At 37.7% G+C, this 18104-nt stretch overlaps 1 protein-coding gene across 1 annotated transcript in view; it reads right to left on the reverse strand.

Moving 5' to 3' along the window:
- Window positions 1-13323, reverse strand: part of Fsd1l (fibronectin type III and SPRY domain containing 1-like) — a 61378-nt gene extending 48055 nt beyond the window's left edge. Inside the window, exons 1-3 of the mRNA XM_013023231.1 lie at window positions 13279-13323; window positions 6283-6378; window positions 3403-3534 (exon numbers count right to left, since the gene is read on the reverse strand). Of these exons, the coding sequence (XP_012878685.1) occupies window positions 3403-3534; window positions 6283-6378; window positions 13279-13323 (273 nt within the window). The remainder of the gene's footprint in view (window positions 1-3402; window positions 3535-6282; window positions 6379-13278) is intronic.
- Window positions 13324-18104: the final 4781 nt, after the last annotated feature.

Below are 18104 nucleotides of genomic sequence, written 5' to 3' on the forward strand. Positions count from 1 at the left end.
TACATAGGGGTTGCAGTTGTATGAGTAAGATAATGAGTACATTTATATCCAGCATTGTTACCCCCTCCTTTGTTTTTCCCCTACTATCCCTTCCCTCCCCACTTCCCCAACTCCTCCCTCCCTTCCCCCCAAGTTGTAAAGTTCATTTTCAACATAGTGTCTTGTACAACTCATTGTTACAATGAGTCAACCTATATCCTTGTTTCAGCATTTTGTTATTTTTCTTCCCCTTCCAAAGTTAGAAAAATGTATATACAAGATGCAGGGAACCAGAATCAAATACAGTGACAACAGGATTATGCCATAGGGGAAGAACATACAAATCAAACAAAAAAAATCACATAGTACCTTAAAAATAACAGCAACAAAGAAAAAAGAGGTTATGAACAATTTTGTAAACCCAAAAGAAGAATAGGGATTCTCTATAATCTCCAGCTAAAGAAGGAAATGTCATTAATAACCAATCTATGATTCCTTTTTGTAGTTGTTTTTCTAAACTCATTATAAATTTTATGGTAGAATTTTGAGACTCTTATCTCCAATAAACCACTAGAAAAAGGCGAAGTGGCATTGTAGCTTAAGCAGTAGAGTGCCTGCCTTGAGCTGAAGAGCACAGGGACAGTGCACAAGCTGAGTTCAAGCCCCATGAAGGACAAAAAAAAAGTCTCACGGACTTTCCTGCCTGGACTGGCTTTGAACTGTGATCCTCAGCTCTCAGCCTCCTGAGTAGCTAGGATTACAGGCGTGAACCACAGGCACCTGGCTAATAACACTTTTTAAAAGCAATCATTGTAAGAGCTTTGCTATCGAATGTTATTGAATTTTTAGTCAAAGGAGAGCAGAGAAAAGGACCCAAGAACTAGTCAAGTAAAAGAAATGTAGTAAAATACAAGAAGAATGAAACAAGTAGGAGGCAGTGTCTGTGTGTGTGTGTGTCTGTCTGTCTGTGTGTATGTGTGTGTGTGTATGTGTGCTGGTCCTGGGGCTTGAACTCAGATCCTAGATGCTGTCCCTGAGCTTTTGTACTCAAGGCTAGTGCTCTACCACTTGAGCCACATCTCCACTTCAGGCTTTTTTGGGAGGAAGAGGAGGTTAATTGGAGATTAGGGTCTCAAACTTTCCTACCTAGGCTAGCTTCAAACCACAGTCCTCAGGTCTCAGTCTCCTGAGTAGCTAGTATTTACAAGCAAAAGACACCAATGCCTGGCCAAGTAGGAGATATTTTTAAAATTTAAATAGCAATGTTCCTGATCTCAAGATGAATGTTGCTAACAGTTTATCTTATCGAGCAACTGCAAATATTCAAAAAACTATGTTTATTGACTGTTTCTACTTCTCTTTACTAACAATGCTAGAAAAATACATTGTGCATATACATTTAAGCAGAAAGAAGGTACCAACAATCAACAGACTCCCAAGGAGATATATGAAGTTTAGAGGTAAGCAGTACTGCAAAATCATTCACCTTAGAAATGGTTACTAGGAATAGATTAAAATGGATAGTGTATGTGTGTGTGTGTGTGTGTGCGCGCGTGCATGTGTATGTGTGTGTGTGTGTATATATATATGTATGTATATATGTATAAAATGAGTGAGATTTGTCACTTGATGAGTAGAGGAAAAAGGCAAAAGAAAAGATCAATCACACCCACAGTAGTGGCAAATTTAGCATGTTACAGGCTAGGGTAACATAAATGCTGACTGGTGGTAAATGGATAGAAAGCTGCTCTGTAGACAGAAAAGTGTGAGGGGGTGGGGGGTGGGGAAGATAGAAACTAAGCAACCAGACTGTTAAAAAGACCATTTCAAACTCTTTCTCTGAAGAATCTGTGTCCAAGACAGAAGAACCAAAACCTGCATAAATAAGCTATGGGTTAAAGATTCAGAAGATGCCAAGTGTTTCTTTCTTCCCTAGTGTTATTTACTTGTTTTTGTAAGATAATTTTTTTGAAATTTATAGAAACTTAAGATAATTATGTTTGAATGCCAAGGAATATAACCTCTACTTCCATATAAACTACAAACTTCAATAATGGAAGCATGGGCATCTTTTAGGGTACTTAATCCTTGAAAGTGGTATACACAGTGCTTTCGTAGGGGAGAAAGAGAAACATTGGTATTATCCCATGGTTTTCAGGTTCTCAAAGATACCTATGTCCAAAATCAATTGCATTTTATACACCAAAAGTAAGCAAACAAAAAATGTTAAGCATCCCATTTATAACAAGCAACAAAATGAATAAAATATTTTAAATTTAATCCAGGTAGTAAAAGGCCTATACATAATGCCAGAAAAATTAAAGACAATACAAATAAATGCAAAGACTTAATATTGTTAAAATACTTTCAAAAGCAATCTACTAGTTCAACAAAATAGCTATCAAACTTCCAGTTATATTGTAGGCAGAATATAAAAAAAGCCTGAAGTTGATACAGAATTTCAAGGAATCCCAACATGCCAAAGCAATCATAGATGCGAACAAAGTTGGAGGCCTCAAAGCTAAAGTAATCAAAACTGTGTGGTTCTAGCATAAAGACAGAAACACTGTACAGTGGAACAGAATAAGAGAAACCAGAAATAAACTCACATACACACACACACACACAAAAGATGCCAACATCACCCAATTGAGAAAGACAGTGTGCCCAACAAATGGTATGACAAAAACTGAATCTCCACATGTATAAGAATAAGTAGAACCCAACTGACAATGAATTGAAGATAAAAGCTCTGAAGGTGCAAAGAACTCAGAAGCAAATAGAGGAAAAGCTTCAGAATATTGTATTTTACAGTGGTTTCTTGAATATAGCTCAGACAAACAACACACACACACACACAAAAAAAAACAAAAAACACATGGACTATATCAAACCTAAAAACTTCTCCATAGTAAAAGAAATAACCAAGAGTGAAAAGGTAACCTACAGAGGAAAAAATATCTACAAATCATATATCTGATACAGGATTAATAGCTAGAATGTAGAATTGTGAATGTAGCTCTGTTTAGAATTGGGCATATAGCTCAGGGCAAAGCACTTGTCTAGCATGATCCTGGGTTCAAAACTAAGGATTACAATATTAAAACTGAAGTAAGATAAAAATATAATCAGGATGTATTAAACAACTATGACTCAATAACAACAACAAAATAAGTGCCCAAATTAAAAGATGGGGAAACAAATCTGAATAGAAATTTCACCCAAATTAAGTACACAAGATATTCAACAAGCTTACTACATCTAACCATAACAATTCATACCCATTATAATGACCAAAACAAAGTTAAAAGCTACTAATCTACTAGATACAAGTATAGTTTTCTTTCAATAAAACTTTTTCCTTCAATAAACCAAGCATTAAACTGAGTAAGAATGCATATTTAAATACTTGTATGATCTCACCTGTAACTCATGTGATTTACGAGCTTGTTCCTGCTTGATACTGTTAATCATACTTTCTTTTACTTCATCCAATATAGAATACAAACTATCAAATTCTTCATCTAACTCTGAAAGTATGTTAGAAGAATTTTCCTGTTTTAAAAAGAAAAATAAGAGATTTTACTAAAGAGCAATCAAAACTTTAAAAACTAAAAAGCAGACTTAAAGGGAATAACATTTATATTTTAAACTACTGAACCCTAACATTAAAAATATCAAAACTCTAATATTTTGACTTAAGATTTGTTATAATTATTATTGTTAAGTAGTTGTACAAAGTGGTTTAAACTCTGTAAGGCAGGTTATACATACAATGCTTTCTGGTCAATGTCACTCCTTCCATTGTTCCTCCCAATTTTCCCCCTCCCATCCCTATCCTCAAGTTACATATTTTATTTTTTTATATAATGCATATTGAATGTAATGACTTCATTTATTAATCCTTCCTCCTCCCTTCATTCCTATGCCCTTTCCTACCCCCTAAAACATGTTTTTACTTCCTGGTACTTGTTTTGATAAGTAGAACATTATTTGTTCTTACATCGTTGGATTCCTCCCTTAGGTATGTTGACTTAAGGTTTTTTTAAAAAGTTAAATGCAAGAAGCTGACTAATAGTATAGTACTATTTCAGTTGAGTAAAACTGTCCATTTATAGAATATCCCATATTTCTTCTACCTTATAAAACTATTCCACAAGACAAGGCAAAACTTGTTTTAATATTTATTTATTATTTTTTCTAGTCCTAGAGCTTAAACTCAGGGCCTGAAGGCTGTACCTAAGCCTCTTTATGCTCTAGTGCTCTACTACTTGAGCCACAAAGCTATGTCCAGCCTTTTCTGAGTAGTTTATTGGCTAAGAGTCTCATAGACTTTCCTGCCCAGGCTGGCTTTGAACTGTAGATCTCAGCCCCCTGAGTAGCTAGGATTACAGATATGAGCCACTGTTGTCTGGTTAAGAGGTTGTTTTAAACTTCCCCACATCATTCAGCGTGCCAGGCTCTAAGGCAAACCCTAAGCCATAATTTTTAAATAGTCTGAATGCAACTTCTGAATGCATCAGAATTACTAATATAGGCCACGCATGATAGTATGTATCTGTAATCTCCACTACTCATGAGGCAGATTGGGAGAATCATGGTTTGAAGGTCAGTAAAGTTATTTAGAATTTATTTTATCAAACAAGCTGGATAAAATGATATGACCTGTAATTTCAGTACATGGGAGACAGAAGTAGGATTGTAAGCCAAAGCAAGCTCAAGCAAAAAGCATGGGACTCTATCCATGGCTCAAGTGAGAGAGTGCCTACAATAAGCACAAGGCTTTGGAGTACTTGAGTTTAAACTCCAGTATCACCAAAAAATAAAAAATTTTAAAAAGGAGGAAGAAGAACAAGAGGAAGAGAAGAGAAGGAAGAGATCAGTGACAAACCATTTTAATATTACCGCCCAGATTTTAATTCAGCAACTCTGAAGAACATTCTTGACATAGAGGGATCACTTTTAAAATCTTTCAGGTTCTCCACAATACTGCACTTATATAAGATAAATAGAATTTAATTCCAGTTAAGCAGAAAAATGCCAGACGTGGAAACATGGCTCAAGTGGTAAACTACCAGCCTAGAGTGAGAAAATAAACTAAGGAAGAGTGCAAGGCCTAGCACAAGAGAGAGAGAGAGAGAGAGAGAGAGAGAGAAACAGAGAGATGGAGACAGAGAGACAGAGGAGGAGGGAAGAAGGACTGGAGGGAGGGAGAGGAGGGAGGGAGGACAGCCTAATCATAAGGAGTTGGGGATTTTTTACGTCTATATTCATCAAGGGGGTAAGCCATAGTTTGCTCTACTTGTAGAATACTTGCCTGGCTTTGGCATCATTGTGATACTGGCTTTGTAGAATGAGGTTGGAAGGCCTCCCCCTTTTCCATTTTTTTTTTTTGAAAAATTTTGAAAGGTCTGATTCATATTAGTTCTCCCTTAAATATCTTATAGAATTCAGGGATGAAGAAATCAAGTTCTGGACTTTTTGGATTTTTATAACTGACCCAGTTCAATTTCTTACTAATTTCATTCATTACTAATACATTTAGATTTTCTATTTCTTCCTGTTTCAGACTCGGTGAGGTCTGTGTTCCTAAGAGTCACTATACTGTCTTTTGAGCTCCCTTGTATAACAACAGTTGACTACTAGTAGTATGGGAATATATCCCAAATATGGGATAGCTCTCCTGTCCCTCCTAATTGAGCCTTTGTGTGTGTGTGGGGGGGGGGAGGGTCATGGGGCTAGTTGCTGTCCCTGAGCTCTTTTGCTCAAGGCTAGCACTCTATCACTTTGATTCACAGCTTTCAGTTTTTGGTGGTTAACTAGAGATACAAATCTCACAGACTTTCTAACCCAGGATGGCTTTGAACCACTATCCTCAGATCTTAGTCTCCTGAGTAGCTAGGATTACATGTGTGAGCCACTAGTGCCTGGCTATATTTTAATTTTTGTTTTACTATCATCCTCTTTTTCAAATAGGCCTCTCATTACTTATATTTTTCTCCCACTATACAGTGAAAAGTAAGTGTTTTACTTCCAAATAATATGAAAAATATAACTGTTTCTTAATTAGAACTAGTAAAGAAAAACATCAAATAGAACAGGACAAAAAGCAAGCACTAATATTCTCTAGCTCTGCATATCCAGAGTTTTCTTGGCCCCTTACCACTTGATTTTCCCACAGAAAAACCTTGACCTTACGTCCATAACTCATAATATAAAGGTGATGGACTATATTTATACTTGATATTTGACTCACCAATGCTGCATGACATATATGTACACAATTCTAATAAAAATGCATACCTGAACTCCTTTTAGTGTGTGATTTAGTGTATCAATAAAGTTTTGAATTTCATCATTTTTATTTGCCAGAGTTGAAATGATCCTTTGTAGAGCTTCCTAGGATTAAAATATTATCTTTTAATAAAAGAAAATCATAAATCTTAACAACTTTATGTAAGCATATATAATATAATGAATAGGAACGATGTAAAGATCCTTATTGCTCAAAATTTCCAAAGGCCTATAATTACAAAAGGTTTATACATTTGTACTGTCTTAAACTGTCTTATTGCCAGTATACAATCTCATCATAATTTCGGGCTGAAGATGATCAATATGATTTCATACAATAATGCTTTTTAGGCCATAAGGCCATGGCAAGGAAATGGAGCCAAATTCTTATATGCTGCAAAAACAAATGGAAACTTCTCAGAATATGAAGAATAAGGGAAGGAGACATTGACATTCAAAAATATTTTATTTATTTACAAAAATTTTAAAATATACCTTACAAATATGAAACTAGGTAATACACATGCATCTAGGATAGTAACACTCATTTCAACCTTATATATGTTTGGAACCACAGTAAATAATCCATTTTTATAGCCAATATCCAAGACTTTATTAATATTTTATTATTTACTTTGGTTATACTCTAGTACTGTTCAGTAAAAGTTCATTTTTTGTTGTTGTTGTTGTTTGTTTTTTGGCCGGTCATGGGGCTTGAACTCTGGACCTGGGTGCTGTCCCTCAGCTCTTCAGCTCAAGGCAAGCACTCTACCACTAGAGCCACAGAGCCACTTCCGGCTTTCTGAGTGGTTTATTGGAGATAACGACTGGCTTTGAACCACCATCCTCAGATCTCAGCCTCCTGAGTAGCTAGGATTATAGGCATGAGCCAGCAGTGCCTGGCTTGTTCAGTAAAAGTTTTTGTGCTAACAAAAATGTTCTGTTAATGTACAAGTCGTTATGTCAAAAACGAATTTTACAACTTTGGTGGGGGAGGGGAGCGGGGAGGATTGGGTGGGTAGGAGAGGGGGAGGATGGGAAGGGATGGGAAGGGGAAACAAAGGAGGAGACTACAATGCTTGATAAGAAATGTACTCATTATCTTGCTCATGTAACTGTAACCTGTCTGTACAGTATTTTCACAATAAAAAAAATAAAAAGAAAAAAATGAAAAAAAACAAAAGCAAAAACAGAAATGTTCTGTACATACTCTATTCAAATGGGAGCCACTAGCCAGGTTAATATAGTCTTTATGTGGTAGCACAACAGAGGAACTCATGTATTAACTTTTTTCTTGAGACAAAGACTTGTTACACAATACATAGTGACACTGCTAGTGAGGTAAAGATTAGGCTCAGACTCACTCCACAGACTGTGCTCTTAACCTCTTTGAAATACTGCCTCTAATTCCAAATGACTACCCAATTATATGGGATACCTAAAATTCTACAAATATTTGGTTAGCTAAGTTTTCAATGATTTTTATATAAAACTTCTGGAAATTCCATAAGTAAAGATTCACAGCTGTGTACTGTGAACTATACCTAGCAAACTTCAGGGTAAACATACCAACACTGAGCCAGAACAGGGCAAGAGTTTATTATATTTTATTATATTCTATAAGAAAGAAGTGCCAGATCCCAATGGATGCGGGCCAACAACGAAATTACAATTGTCATGGTATATGTGAGTACAATAAAAACTCAAATGAATTTACATACACAAAATATAAATAAATATGTACATAAAAAGGTGGATTTAATTCAGAGGAAAATTAAACCTTCCAATTTTTTATTTTGTCTTTTACTAGCAAGTTTTGTATGTGAGGAACTTTGCTGAAAACAGCTGTAGCATATTGCCCCAGCGAGATAGGCTATAGGCCCCAAAGATTTTCTAATAAGTCTTCTTGTTTTTAAAGCTCCTGTTACAAAGATATCCAAATGCTCTCATATTCAAATTAAGTGTTACCTACCTTCTGAAAGTTACTAGACTCTTGTCTAATAGTGATGTTAGAGGCTGGAATACAGCATTTACCAATTGCAGTTTTCTCATTCACCTTAGAACAGCACTATCCAATGGAAATATATTATAAGCCAATAGTAGCCACATCAAAAAAGTAAAAGAAAAAAATCAAAGTCATTAAAGTATTTTACTTTACCCAGCAAATCCAAAATATTGTTTTTTTATGTATAATTAATAGTTAGTAACTATCTAGCTACGCACAGTGGTGGACACCTATAGTCCAGCTTCTCCTGGGGCAGTGAAAGCAGGATTGCTGGGACCTAAGAGTTTGAGGCCAGCCTGTACAACACAGGAAGAGCCCAATTAAGAAAAAGTATTATCTATGAATTCCTTTCTCATTCTTTTTATTTTTGTCAGTCGTGGGGCTTGAACTCTGGGCTTGAGCACTGTCCCTGGGCTCTTCAGCTCAAGGCAAGTGCTCTACCACTTGCGCTACAGCGCCACTTCCATCCTTTCTCATTCTTTTTAGGAAGGGTTTACTAAATCTTCAAAACCCAGTATATAGTTTCAATTTACAGAACATCTCTCAATTCAAACTTGCTATATGTCAAGTGCTTTAAAACCTCACATGTCGGTGGTGGAGCTTGAACTCAGGGCCTGGGTGTTACCATAGTTAAGATATGGAACCAATCCAAATGCCCCCCCCCACCAGTAGATGAATGGATCAAGAAAATGCGGTATACATGTGTATATGATGTGTATATATGTATATGCACACACATACAATGGAATTCTATGCTCCCATAAGAAAGAATGACATTGTCCCAGTTGTAAGGAAATGGAAAGACATGGAAAAAATCATATTAAGTGAAGAAGATCCAAAGAAACATAAATTCCATGGTTTCCCTCATTTGTAATAATTGGTATATGACTAGGATAGTCCCAGCAGATGGGCATTATGGCTCAATAGTTACATACATATGACCATAAAAGATGACGCTAAGCAAAATAAACTCCAAGACATGGAAACAAGAGGTTTTTCTTTGTCGTTGTTTTTAATGTACTATGTGATTTCTTTTTTCTTCTGTGTTTTTTTCCCCTATGGTTTATTCCTGTTATTACTGTATTTACTTTTGGCACCCTGGGTATTGTATATACATTTATCTAAATTAGAGAAGGGAAGGGGAACAACAAAATGATGAGACAATGGACAAAGGGTGAACCAATGCAACAGCAATACTTACAGGACAATATGGTGGAAATTAACTGTACAACTTGGGGAGAGTTTCAGGGGGAGCAAAAGTGGGAGAAAAATGAGTCTAACAAGGTCCACAAGAAATGTACTCACTACCTTATGGATGTAACTGTAACCCCTCTGCACATAACCTTGACAATAAAATTTTTAAAATATTTTTTTTAAAAAAACACAGGTGGCTAGAAGCTGGACAATGTAATTTTAGAGACCTATTCCAACCAAATGTCTACAAAAGTCTTAAGGGTGGAAACAAGGAATAGGACCTACTAGTCCTATTCACTTGGAATAAAACATAAACAATCTAAAAGATTTCTGAATCTTTTTCATAAAAAAAAGCAGCCTTTCTTTTTTTTTTTTGTCAGTCATGGGGCTTGAACTCTGGGCCTGGGCGCTGTCCCTCAGCTCTTCAGCTCAAGGCTAGCATTCTACCACTTGAACTACAGCGCCACTTCCAGTTTTCTGGTGGCTTATTGGAGATAAGAGTTTCATGGACTTTCCTGCCCGGGCTGGCTTTGAACCACGATCCTCAGATCTCAGCCTCCTGAGTAGCTAGGATTACAGGCGTGAGCCACCAGCACCCAGCCAAGCAGAATTTCTTTGTTAAAAGAATTAATTGTCATTCTTGAATTATAATTGTCATATACAGAGAGCAGTTAAAATGTTTAAACTAGCTAGATGTTTGTCAGTGGCTTACAACTATACTCCTAACTACTCAGAAGGCTGAGATCTTAAGAACTGAGATTCTGAAGAAAGAAAGAAAAAAATAAAACCTAGGAGATTCTATCTCCAACTGACAAGCAAAAATGCCAGGATGAAGGTGTGGCTCAAGTGGTAGAGCACTAGCCATGAGCAAAAAATGCCAAACAAGAGCTTAAGACCTTGAGTTCAAGCCCCAGTTCTTCACACACACACACACACACACACACACACACACTCAAACTAGTTTCTTTTGCCAGTGTTTCACTAATTTCCTAATTTCTCAGTTATTATCTACATTAATTACCATTAAAAACTAAAAGATTGCTGGGCACCAGCAGGCTCACACCTGTAATCTTTGCTACTCAGGAGATTGAGATTTGAGGATCTTATTTTGAAGCCAACCTACACAGGAAAGTCCATGAGACTCTTATCTCTAATTAACCACTAAAAAGAAGCAAGTGGAACTGTGGCTCAGTAGAATACTAGCCTTAAGCAAAAAACCTCAAGTACAGCACCTAGGCCCTGAGTTCAAGCCACAGAACCAGCCTCACTAAAAGAAAAAGAAAAGAAAAACATTTCAACTCAGAGAACCACCTCTCATTTATGTATACATAGAGAGAGAGGTGGGGGGAGTGTAAAGATACTGTACAGAGGGGTTGCAGTTACATGATTAAGGTAATTCGTACATTTCCTATCAAGCATTGTTACCCCCTCCTTTGTTTTTCCCCTATCATCCCTTCCATCCTCCCCAACCAGCTCTCATTTGAGATTCTAGAACAACTATTTTAAAAAAAGATACCGCAACAAAAGAGACAAATTCTTCTCACCTGTAAAGTTTAATGCTGACTAATACTTTTCATAAAGTTTTCCAAGGATCTTAAAGACTGAAAATGTCCTTGTGCCAAGGTTGGCAGCTGACAAATGCAAGACTGTACCTAAGGACAGCTGACCTGCTAATTAAACTCAAAGATCACCAAAACAGACTGTCTACTTTGAATGATACTGTCTTATACTTCCAAAAAGTAACATCTCCTGAAAACTAATCTAATCTTTACCATTACCCTTTAATTCATTCAAAGTCTGCTACTTCCACAAGTTAAAAGATGTTTCTCAATTTGTATTATCCTAAGAAGTATGGATTAGTAATTTTTTTTTATTGTGAGAATACCGTACAGAGGAGTTACAATTACACGGGCAAGATAACGAGTACATTTCTTATCAAGCATTGTTGCCTCCTTTTTGTTTCCCCTTCCCATCCCTTCCCATACTCCTCCCTTCCTTCCACCCGTCTTCCCCCCACCCCCCCCACCAAAGTTGTTAAGTTCGTTTTTCAGACATAAGGACTTATACATCTCATTGTTGCAATGGGTCCACCTGTATCCCTAGTTAAACGATTTGTTTTTTTTTGGGGGGGGTTCCGGTCGTGGGGCCTGAACTCTGGGCCTGGGCACTGTCCCTCAGCTCTTCAGCTCAAGGCTAGCGCTCTACCACTTGAGCCACATCGCCACTTCTGGCTTTTTTCTTTTTGCTTATGTGGTGCTGAGGAATCAAACCCAGGGCCTCGAGCATGCAAGGCAAACACTCTACCACTGAGCCACCTTCCCAGCCCCACGATTTGTTTTTTTTTTCCCCTTCCCCTCCACAAATTATACCAACATCAAAAAACAGTGTAAGTATGGGTTATACTGTGGGGAAGGGATATACAAAGCAACATAGAAATCATCTTATAAATATGATAGAAACAATTGCATGAAAGGAAAAAAAAACATTTGAATACTTATTTTGGGGTTCATTCCCCTAACATTATTTCTGAAAAGATGTCCTACTTAAAGCCTTTGGAGGATTGGTAATCTACATGAAATTTCCTAAAGCTTTAAAACTACTTCTCAGAAAATAAAGTTAGGAAAGAAAGGTCTCTAAAGGCTGATAAAATATCTCTGGAAAACATGGTCTCATATGTTGTAGAGAGAATATTCTATATTACATTTTGAACTTAACCCAGAGTTCCAGGACAGCCTGAGGGTCTATCACACACATGTGTATGCAAGGACAAGGACGGACACACACACACACACACACACACACACACACACACACACACACACACACACACACACACACACACACACACCCTAGATAAAAGGTCTATAGTGAAGAAAACAGCTTTTATTGACTAATGTACAAAGACTAAAGGCCTCAATTATTTCCAGGGGATGCACTACAATTTCTAAGTAGCAAAAGCTTCTTGGCCTTAGCCAAAAACACCACTGAGACACTGTGAAAATGGACAAACCAGCTGTACAAGGCTTTAGAGCCCCTAGCATTCCTGATCACACCTATTTTCAAAGCTACAAAATATAGTATAAACTACAAAAGCAGCAAACACTAAGATCAACAACTATAAGAAAATGATGGTGGCCTTGGTAGCTAATGCAAACAGCTTGCTGCCTCTATCAGAAGCTTTTTCAAACTGACAGGAAAGAGCAGTATCCTGAAAGCTCCCCAAGGGCCAACTGCTGAAACTGACTCCCAGAGCTCCACTTGTCTTCATATGAAACTGCTGTGAAAAGGATGAGAAAATGCGGAAGAGGCCATATTTTATACAATAAAATAGTGCAAGTTCATCAAGAAGGATTGAAAAATAAGTTATGGAAATGAACAAGGCTTCAATCGTTCTGGATCTCATAAGGATATTGACTTCTTAAACCTAAGATATAAATCATATTAAGATTAATAAGATTAATTAGAGCTCAGCAGAAGTGGAAAACAAGTCACCATCATCGAGGTAGTTATTGAAAACTATCTTGTTTACTTCTATAACTTATTTGCCAAAGATGCCATTTGTATCACCTCACATTATAGACCTCTCTCTTTTAAAGTAGGCAACGAGTTTTAAAAAATCTAGAAAATTGTATACAGCTAGACAATCAAGGTTGTTCTAGTTGACCATACCTATGGCAACATTAATAAAAGTTATTTCCAATGTGATAACAGAAGGTGAAAAAGGAAAATTGAGAAATTCAGGAATCTGCTGAACATAACACAGTTAGAGGAAAGCTCTGCCTTTTCTAATAGTGAAACGGCGCTACCTGAACACAGACATAAACAAAGACTGAACTGACAATTCTGATCATCTAGCTTACCAACTGGAAAACCTAATGCTTGTGAAAGAACTGGTGGAGAATATGTCCTTCCTATCCTGAGTTCAGCTGTAAGAAAATTTAAGTGGCATCAGAGGCTGAGAAAGAAACCTGAAACATATAGTGACCTCTGAACTGGAATTTTATTCAGTGAAGCCAAGGAAGTAGGGTAGATCCAAGGGATCCAGCTCTCCCCTCAGAGCACTGTTAAAGACTGCTGACAATGTTAATGTTGAATTTTGTTTTAATCTTTGTTGTAATTTCTGTGATTGAGTGAAACTGTCAGAGTGGTTCAGGCTTTTGAGTGACATCAATAGACAGTTCATTAATGCCTGGCATGTGGAGCTGTAAAATGTTAGCAAAACAACCCTATTTCAGGTAAATGGCTGGGCTGCTCTCATTGAGCCCAGATATCGTAAGACATTATATCACTATGAGAACACTCTAGTTGCAAGGACCACTACAACTGTGGCTACTACAGTTATGAAGTCCTTATTCAAGTCACAACCATCCCGAACTACCTGTAGTGGCCTTGGAAGACAGCACCCTAGGCAAAACTTGCCTCAGTGAATCTCAGATGACTAACTACTCTTGCTCAAGATGCTCAGATGTGCACCACCCTAGTAAAGAAGCCAGTGATTGGTGGAACTGAAAGCTATGCTGTGATTGATACAAACACAACCCTTCATTGCTTGTCACATTCAAGCCGCACACATCTTACTGAATACAGATTGCTCAGTTCACGTGTGTGTGTGTGTGTGTGTGTGTGTATGTGTGTGTGTATGTGTGTGTGTGTGTGATGTATGTGCCAGTGCTGGGGCTTTAACTTGGGTCCTGGGCACTGTCCCTGAGCTCTTTTGCTCAAGGCTAATGCTTTACCTCTAGAGCCACGGCTCTAATTCTGGCTTTTTGTGGTTAACTGGAGCTAAGAATCTTTTCCTGCCAGGGATGGCTTCAAACTGGGATTCTCAAATCTCAGCCTCCTGAATAGCTAGATTACAGGCAAAAGCCACCAACACCAGCTCAGCTCACTTTTTACATCAGTGAGGACACACGCTCCTGTGCTGTCATTGGTGTTAGAACATTAGACCCAGACCCAATAAAAGGCTTCTCCTGAATGATATTTTCTTGCTTAGTTATGATTTCTATGGTAAGGAGAATAACTTAGACTGTAACATGCTGAGGCAGAAGAGGTAGTAGCAGTGAGGCAGAAACAGACTGTAACAGTAGTAATAGAGATGGCGGCAGACATAGAAGTAGCAATAGAGGCAAGAAGAGCAGCAAGCAGAAAAGCCTGAGTAGCCAGGGTCAGAAAACAGGAGCAAGTGGAGACTACAAGACTACATTAGAGTCAATAGAGACACATGCTTTGCCAGGAAAACCAGAGGTCCAACCAACTAATAAAGAAAGGCATAATGGGAGAGTGATAAGGTACTCTTAGACATTGTTAATAGCATTATAAACTTACAGTCCTTCTAAAGGGCACCTTGGCAATATACAGATCAACAGATTTTTTTTAAGCCTGGTGCTGATAGCTCACACCTACAATCCTAACTATTCACGAAGCTGAGATCTGAAGATCACAGTCTGAAGCCAACCCAGACAGGGGAAGTCTTTGAAATTTTTTTGGGGGGGTCCAGGCGTGGGGCCTGAACTCTGGGCCTGGGCACTGTCCCTCAGCTCTTCAGCTCAAGGCTAGCACTCTACCACTTGAGCCACAACGCCACTTCCGGCTTTTTTCTTTTTGCTTATGTGGTGCTGAGGAATCGAACCCAGGGCCTCAGGCATGCAAGGCAAGCGCTCTACCACTGAGCCACCTTCCCAGCCCCAAGACTTTGAAATTTTTATCTCCAACTAAGCACCAAAAAATCCAGAAGAATGGCTGGCTGTGGCTCAAGTGTTAAAGCACTAGCCTTGAGCAAAAAAAAAACTCAGAGACAGACATCAGAACCTGAATTCAAGCCCCAGGACTGGCACAAAAAAAAGAATGTAGGCAAGAGGGATAGCTATGTTCTTATCACCATTATTCATAACATGTAAACATACACTGAGAACAACATAAACATAACAAAATAATTATTAAAATCAAGTAATTCTTGTTGACAGTGACACACTGTCAACTTCAAGGCAAGCCAAGGCAAAATGTTCATAAGACCCCATCTCAACCAATAACTAGGCACAGTGATATATGCCTGTCATCTTATCTACACCAAAGACTGAGACTGATAGGACTGCAATTCTAGGCCAGCTCAGGCGAAAAAGTTGACGAGACCCCACCTCAACAGAAACAGCTGGAGCACATCTCTCATTTTGGCTGATAGGGAGAAGTATAAATAGGAGAACTGTGGTCTAGGCTGGTCAAAAGAGCAAGACCCTATCTCAAAAGTAACCAGAGTAAAATCTGCTGAAGACTTGGCTTAAGCAGTATACCACCTGCCTAGCCACTGTAAAACCCTGAGCTCAAACCATAAAAACAATCAATATATAAAAACCGAGAAATAAATCCATACTACTAAATAATAATAATAATATAAATAATGCCAGCAGCTGGTGGCTCACGCCTATAATCCTACTATTCAGGAGGCTGAGATCTGAGGATCATGGTTCAAAGCCAGGCTGGTTGGGAATGTTGGTGAGACTCTTATCTCCAATAAACCGCTCAGAAAACCAGAAGTGGTGCTGTGGCTCAAATGGTAGAGTCCTAGCTTTGCGCTGAAGAGCTGAGGAACAGCACCCAGGCCCAGAGTTCAAACCTCACAACCACCACCAACAACAACTACACACACACACACACTCACACACACACACATAATATAATAAATCAAGTGCTGAACCATTAGGAGTGTTGTTGAATGATATTAACATAGGGATATTTAATGAAAAGTTTTAAAACATGATGCCATAGTACAATACCATAATTTTTAAGGTTCTATACATGTATTTAAAAAATGTTTAGTAAAAATGCTGAATGAGATTATCTTTGAGTGAGCTGGGTTGTAAGTAATTTTTATTCATTTTATCTGTAGCTTACATTTTCCTACAATTCAGGGAAGCAAAGAGGTAATGAAAAATCTTGGATGTGAAAAAATACCTGGTTTAAACCTAGACTAGCACTTACTTTCTAGTTGTGTGACTCAACAAATCTCTTCACTTTTCTGAGCTTAATTTTTCACATTTATACAATAGGAATAAAATTGTTTTGAGAATTTAAAACAATTAAATATTATGGAAAAATACTTGAGTTTATTTATCTCTTTTATAGGGAAACATTTTTTTCCTTCTTTCCCTTCCTTCTTCCTTTCCTTCCTTCTCAGAAGCAATTTTGGAACATGGGACAGCTGCTTAGTTAAAGAGTATGGTAAGATTCTTTGAACTGCTAGAATACAATACCAAAGCAAAAGTCAGCAGGTGTCAGGGTAGTTTAAGGAAGCCAAATATAGATATGCTATTTGCTCTAGGTTGTCATGTTTTAAAACTTCTGTTTAATTCAAACTCCCCAATCTAGAGGTATTAAGCCTTACCCATCACAACCCTCTTCCAAGTTAAAATACTATGAAGAAAAAAACAAGTAGAGAAAAGGTGACAATTGACAATGTATGCGCTTGGTGACTTCCTTCCTCTGGGATCTCTTTATTATTCCTATAGTAAATACTGTTCCTAGAAACAGGGATCCTTGAATGTGAATAACCTGTACAAAATTTAACTTAAACTATCAAATTCCAAGGACCAAGATTCTAGAACAGTGCAAAAATGTCTGGCTTCAATGTCTTCTTTGAGCAAGCACATTCATTCCTTCAGGTAAAGAAACCTTTGGGATTTTATCTTAAAACCACTTAAGGACATAATCAAAAGCTTAGAGTTTCAAAGAGACTTATCCATCACACATCCTGTTCACAAAAGTGCCCCAGAAACACAATATAAACAAAATACCTCTGTTTTTTTTTAGGAGATAATACTGTGGTTTTCTGTACACAGCAGTATGCCTTACAAACCCAAGGCAATTACACTTCCGTCCTCTACTCAAACAGAGCATCTGTTGCGAACAAAACACTGAAGTCAAGTCATTTTCACAGACAAAACAGCAGCTGGTCAAGCTAATCCATTTGTTGACAAGGCCCCAGCAAGCTTCTGTAGGTCTGTCCAGTTAACTTAGCTGCATTGTCAGACTGCATGAATCAGAACTTCCAATCCTCTTTCAGTTAGGATTTAACAACTTTTCTTTGGCATCACCATTCAAAATAACTTCTTACAGATGTAGAAGCAGAAAACGGACTTTAAAGGTAAAAACGTCTACACTGGATTGGAAAAGGAACAAAGTTATTTTGAGAGTAAGTTTATGAAATTAACGATGCCTAGGCAGTGTTATGTGGTTGCTAAAAAATAAACACAAGCCTAACAACTACCCTTTTGAGGGAAGTAAACTATTATTTCTATTTTATTGATAAAGAAATAAGAGCTGAAGAGCAATCCACCCAAGCTCCTATGACTCAAAACTGGCTTTACACTTGTCCTCCTCATAACTTAAAGCCCAAATCCCAATGCCTTACAAAAAGGTGTGTGTGTGTGTGTGTGTGTGTGTGTGTGTGTGTGTGTGTGTGTGTGTGTGTGTGTGTGTGTGTGTGTGTGTGTGTGTGTGTGTGTGTGTTGTGTGTGTGTGTGTGTATGCCATGCTCACCCTTTGTCACAATTTGCAGTACTTATTTTCCTTATACTGAGGTTATCACCTCTGCTACTATTTTAACATTCTATGATAGGAAATAGTCTCTAAAATTCAT

This window comes from Dipodomys ordii, unplaced genomic scaffold (assembly GCF_000151885.1).
Source record: "Dipodomys ordii isolate 6190 unplaced genomic scaffold, Dord_2.0 Scaffold67, whole genome shotgun sequence".
NCBI classification, from domain to species: domain Eukaryota; kingdom Metazoa; phylum Chordata; class Mammalia; order Rodentia; family Heteromyidae; genus Dipodomys; species Dipodomys ordii.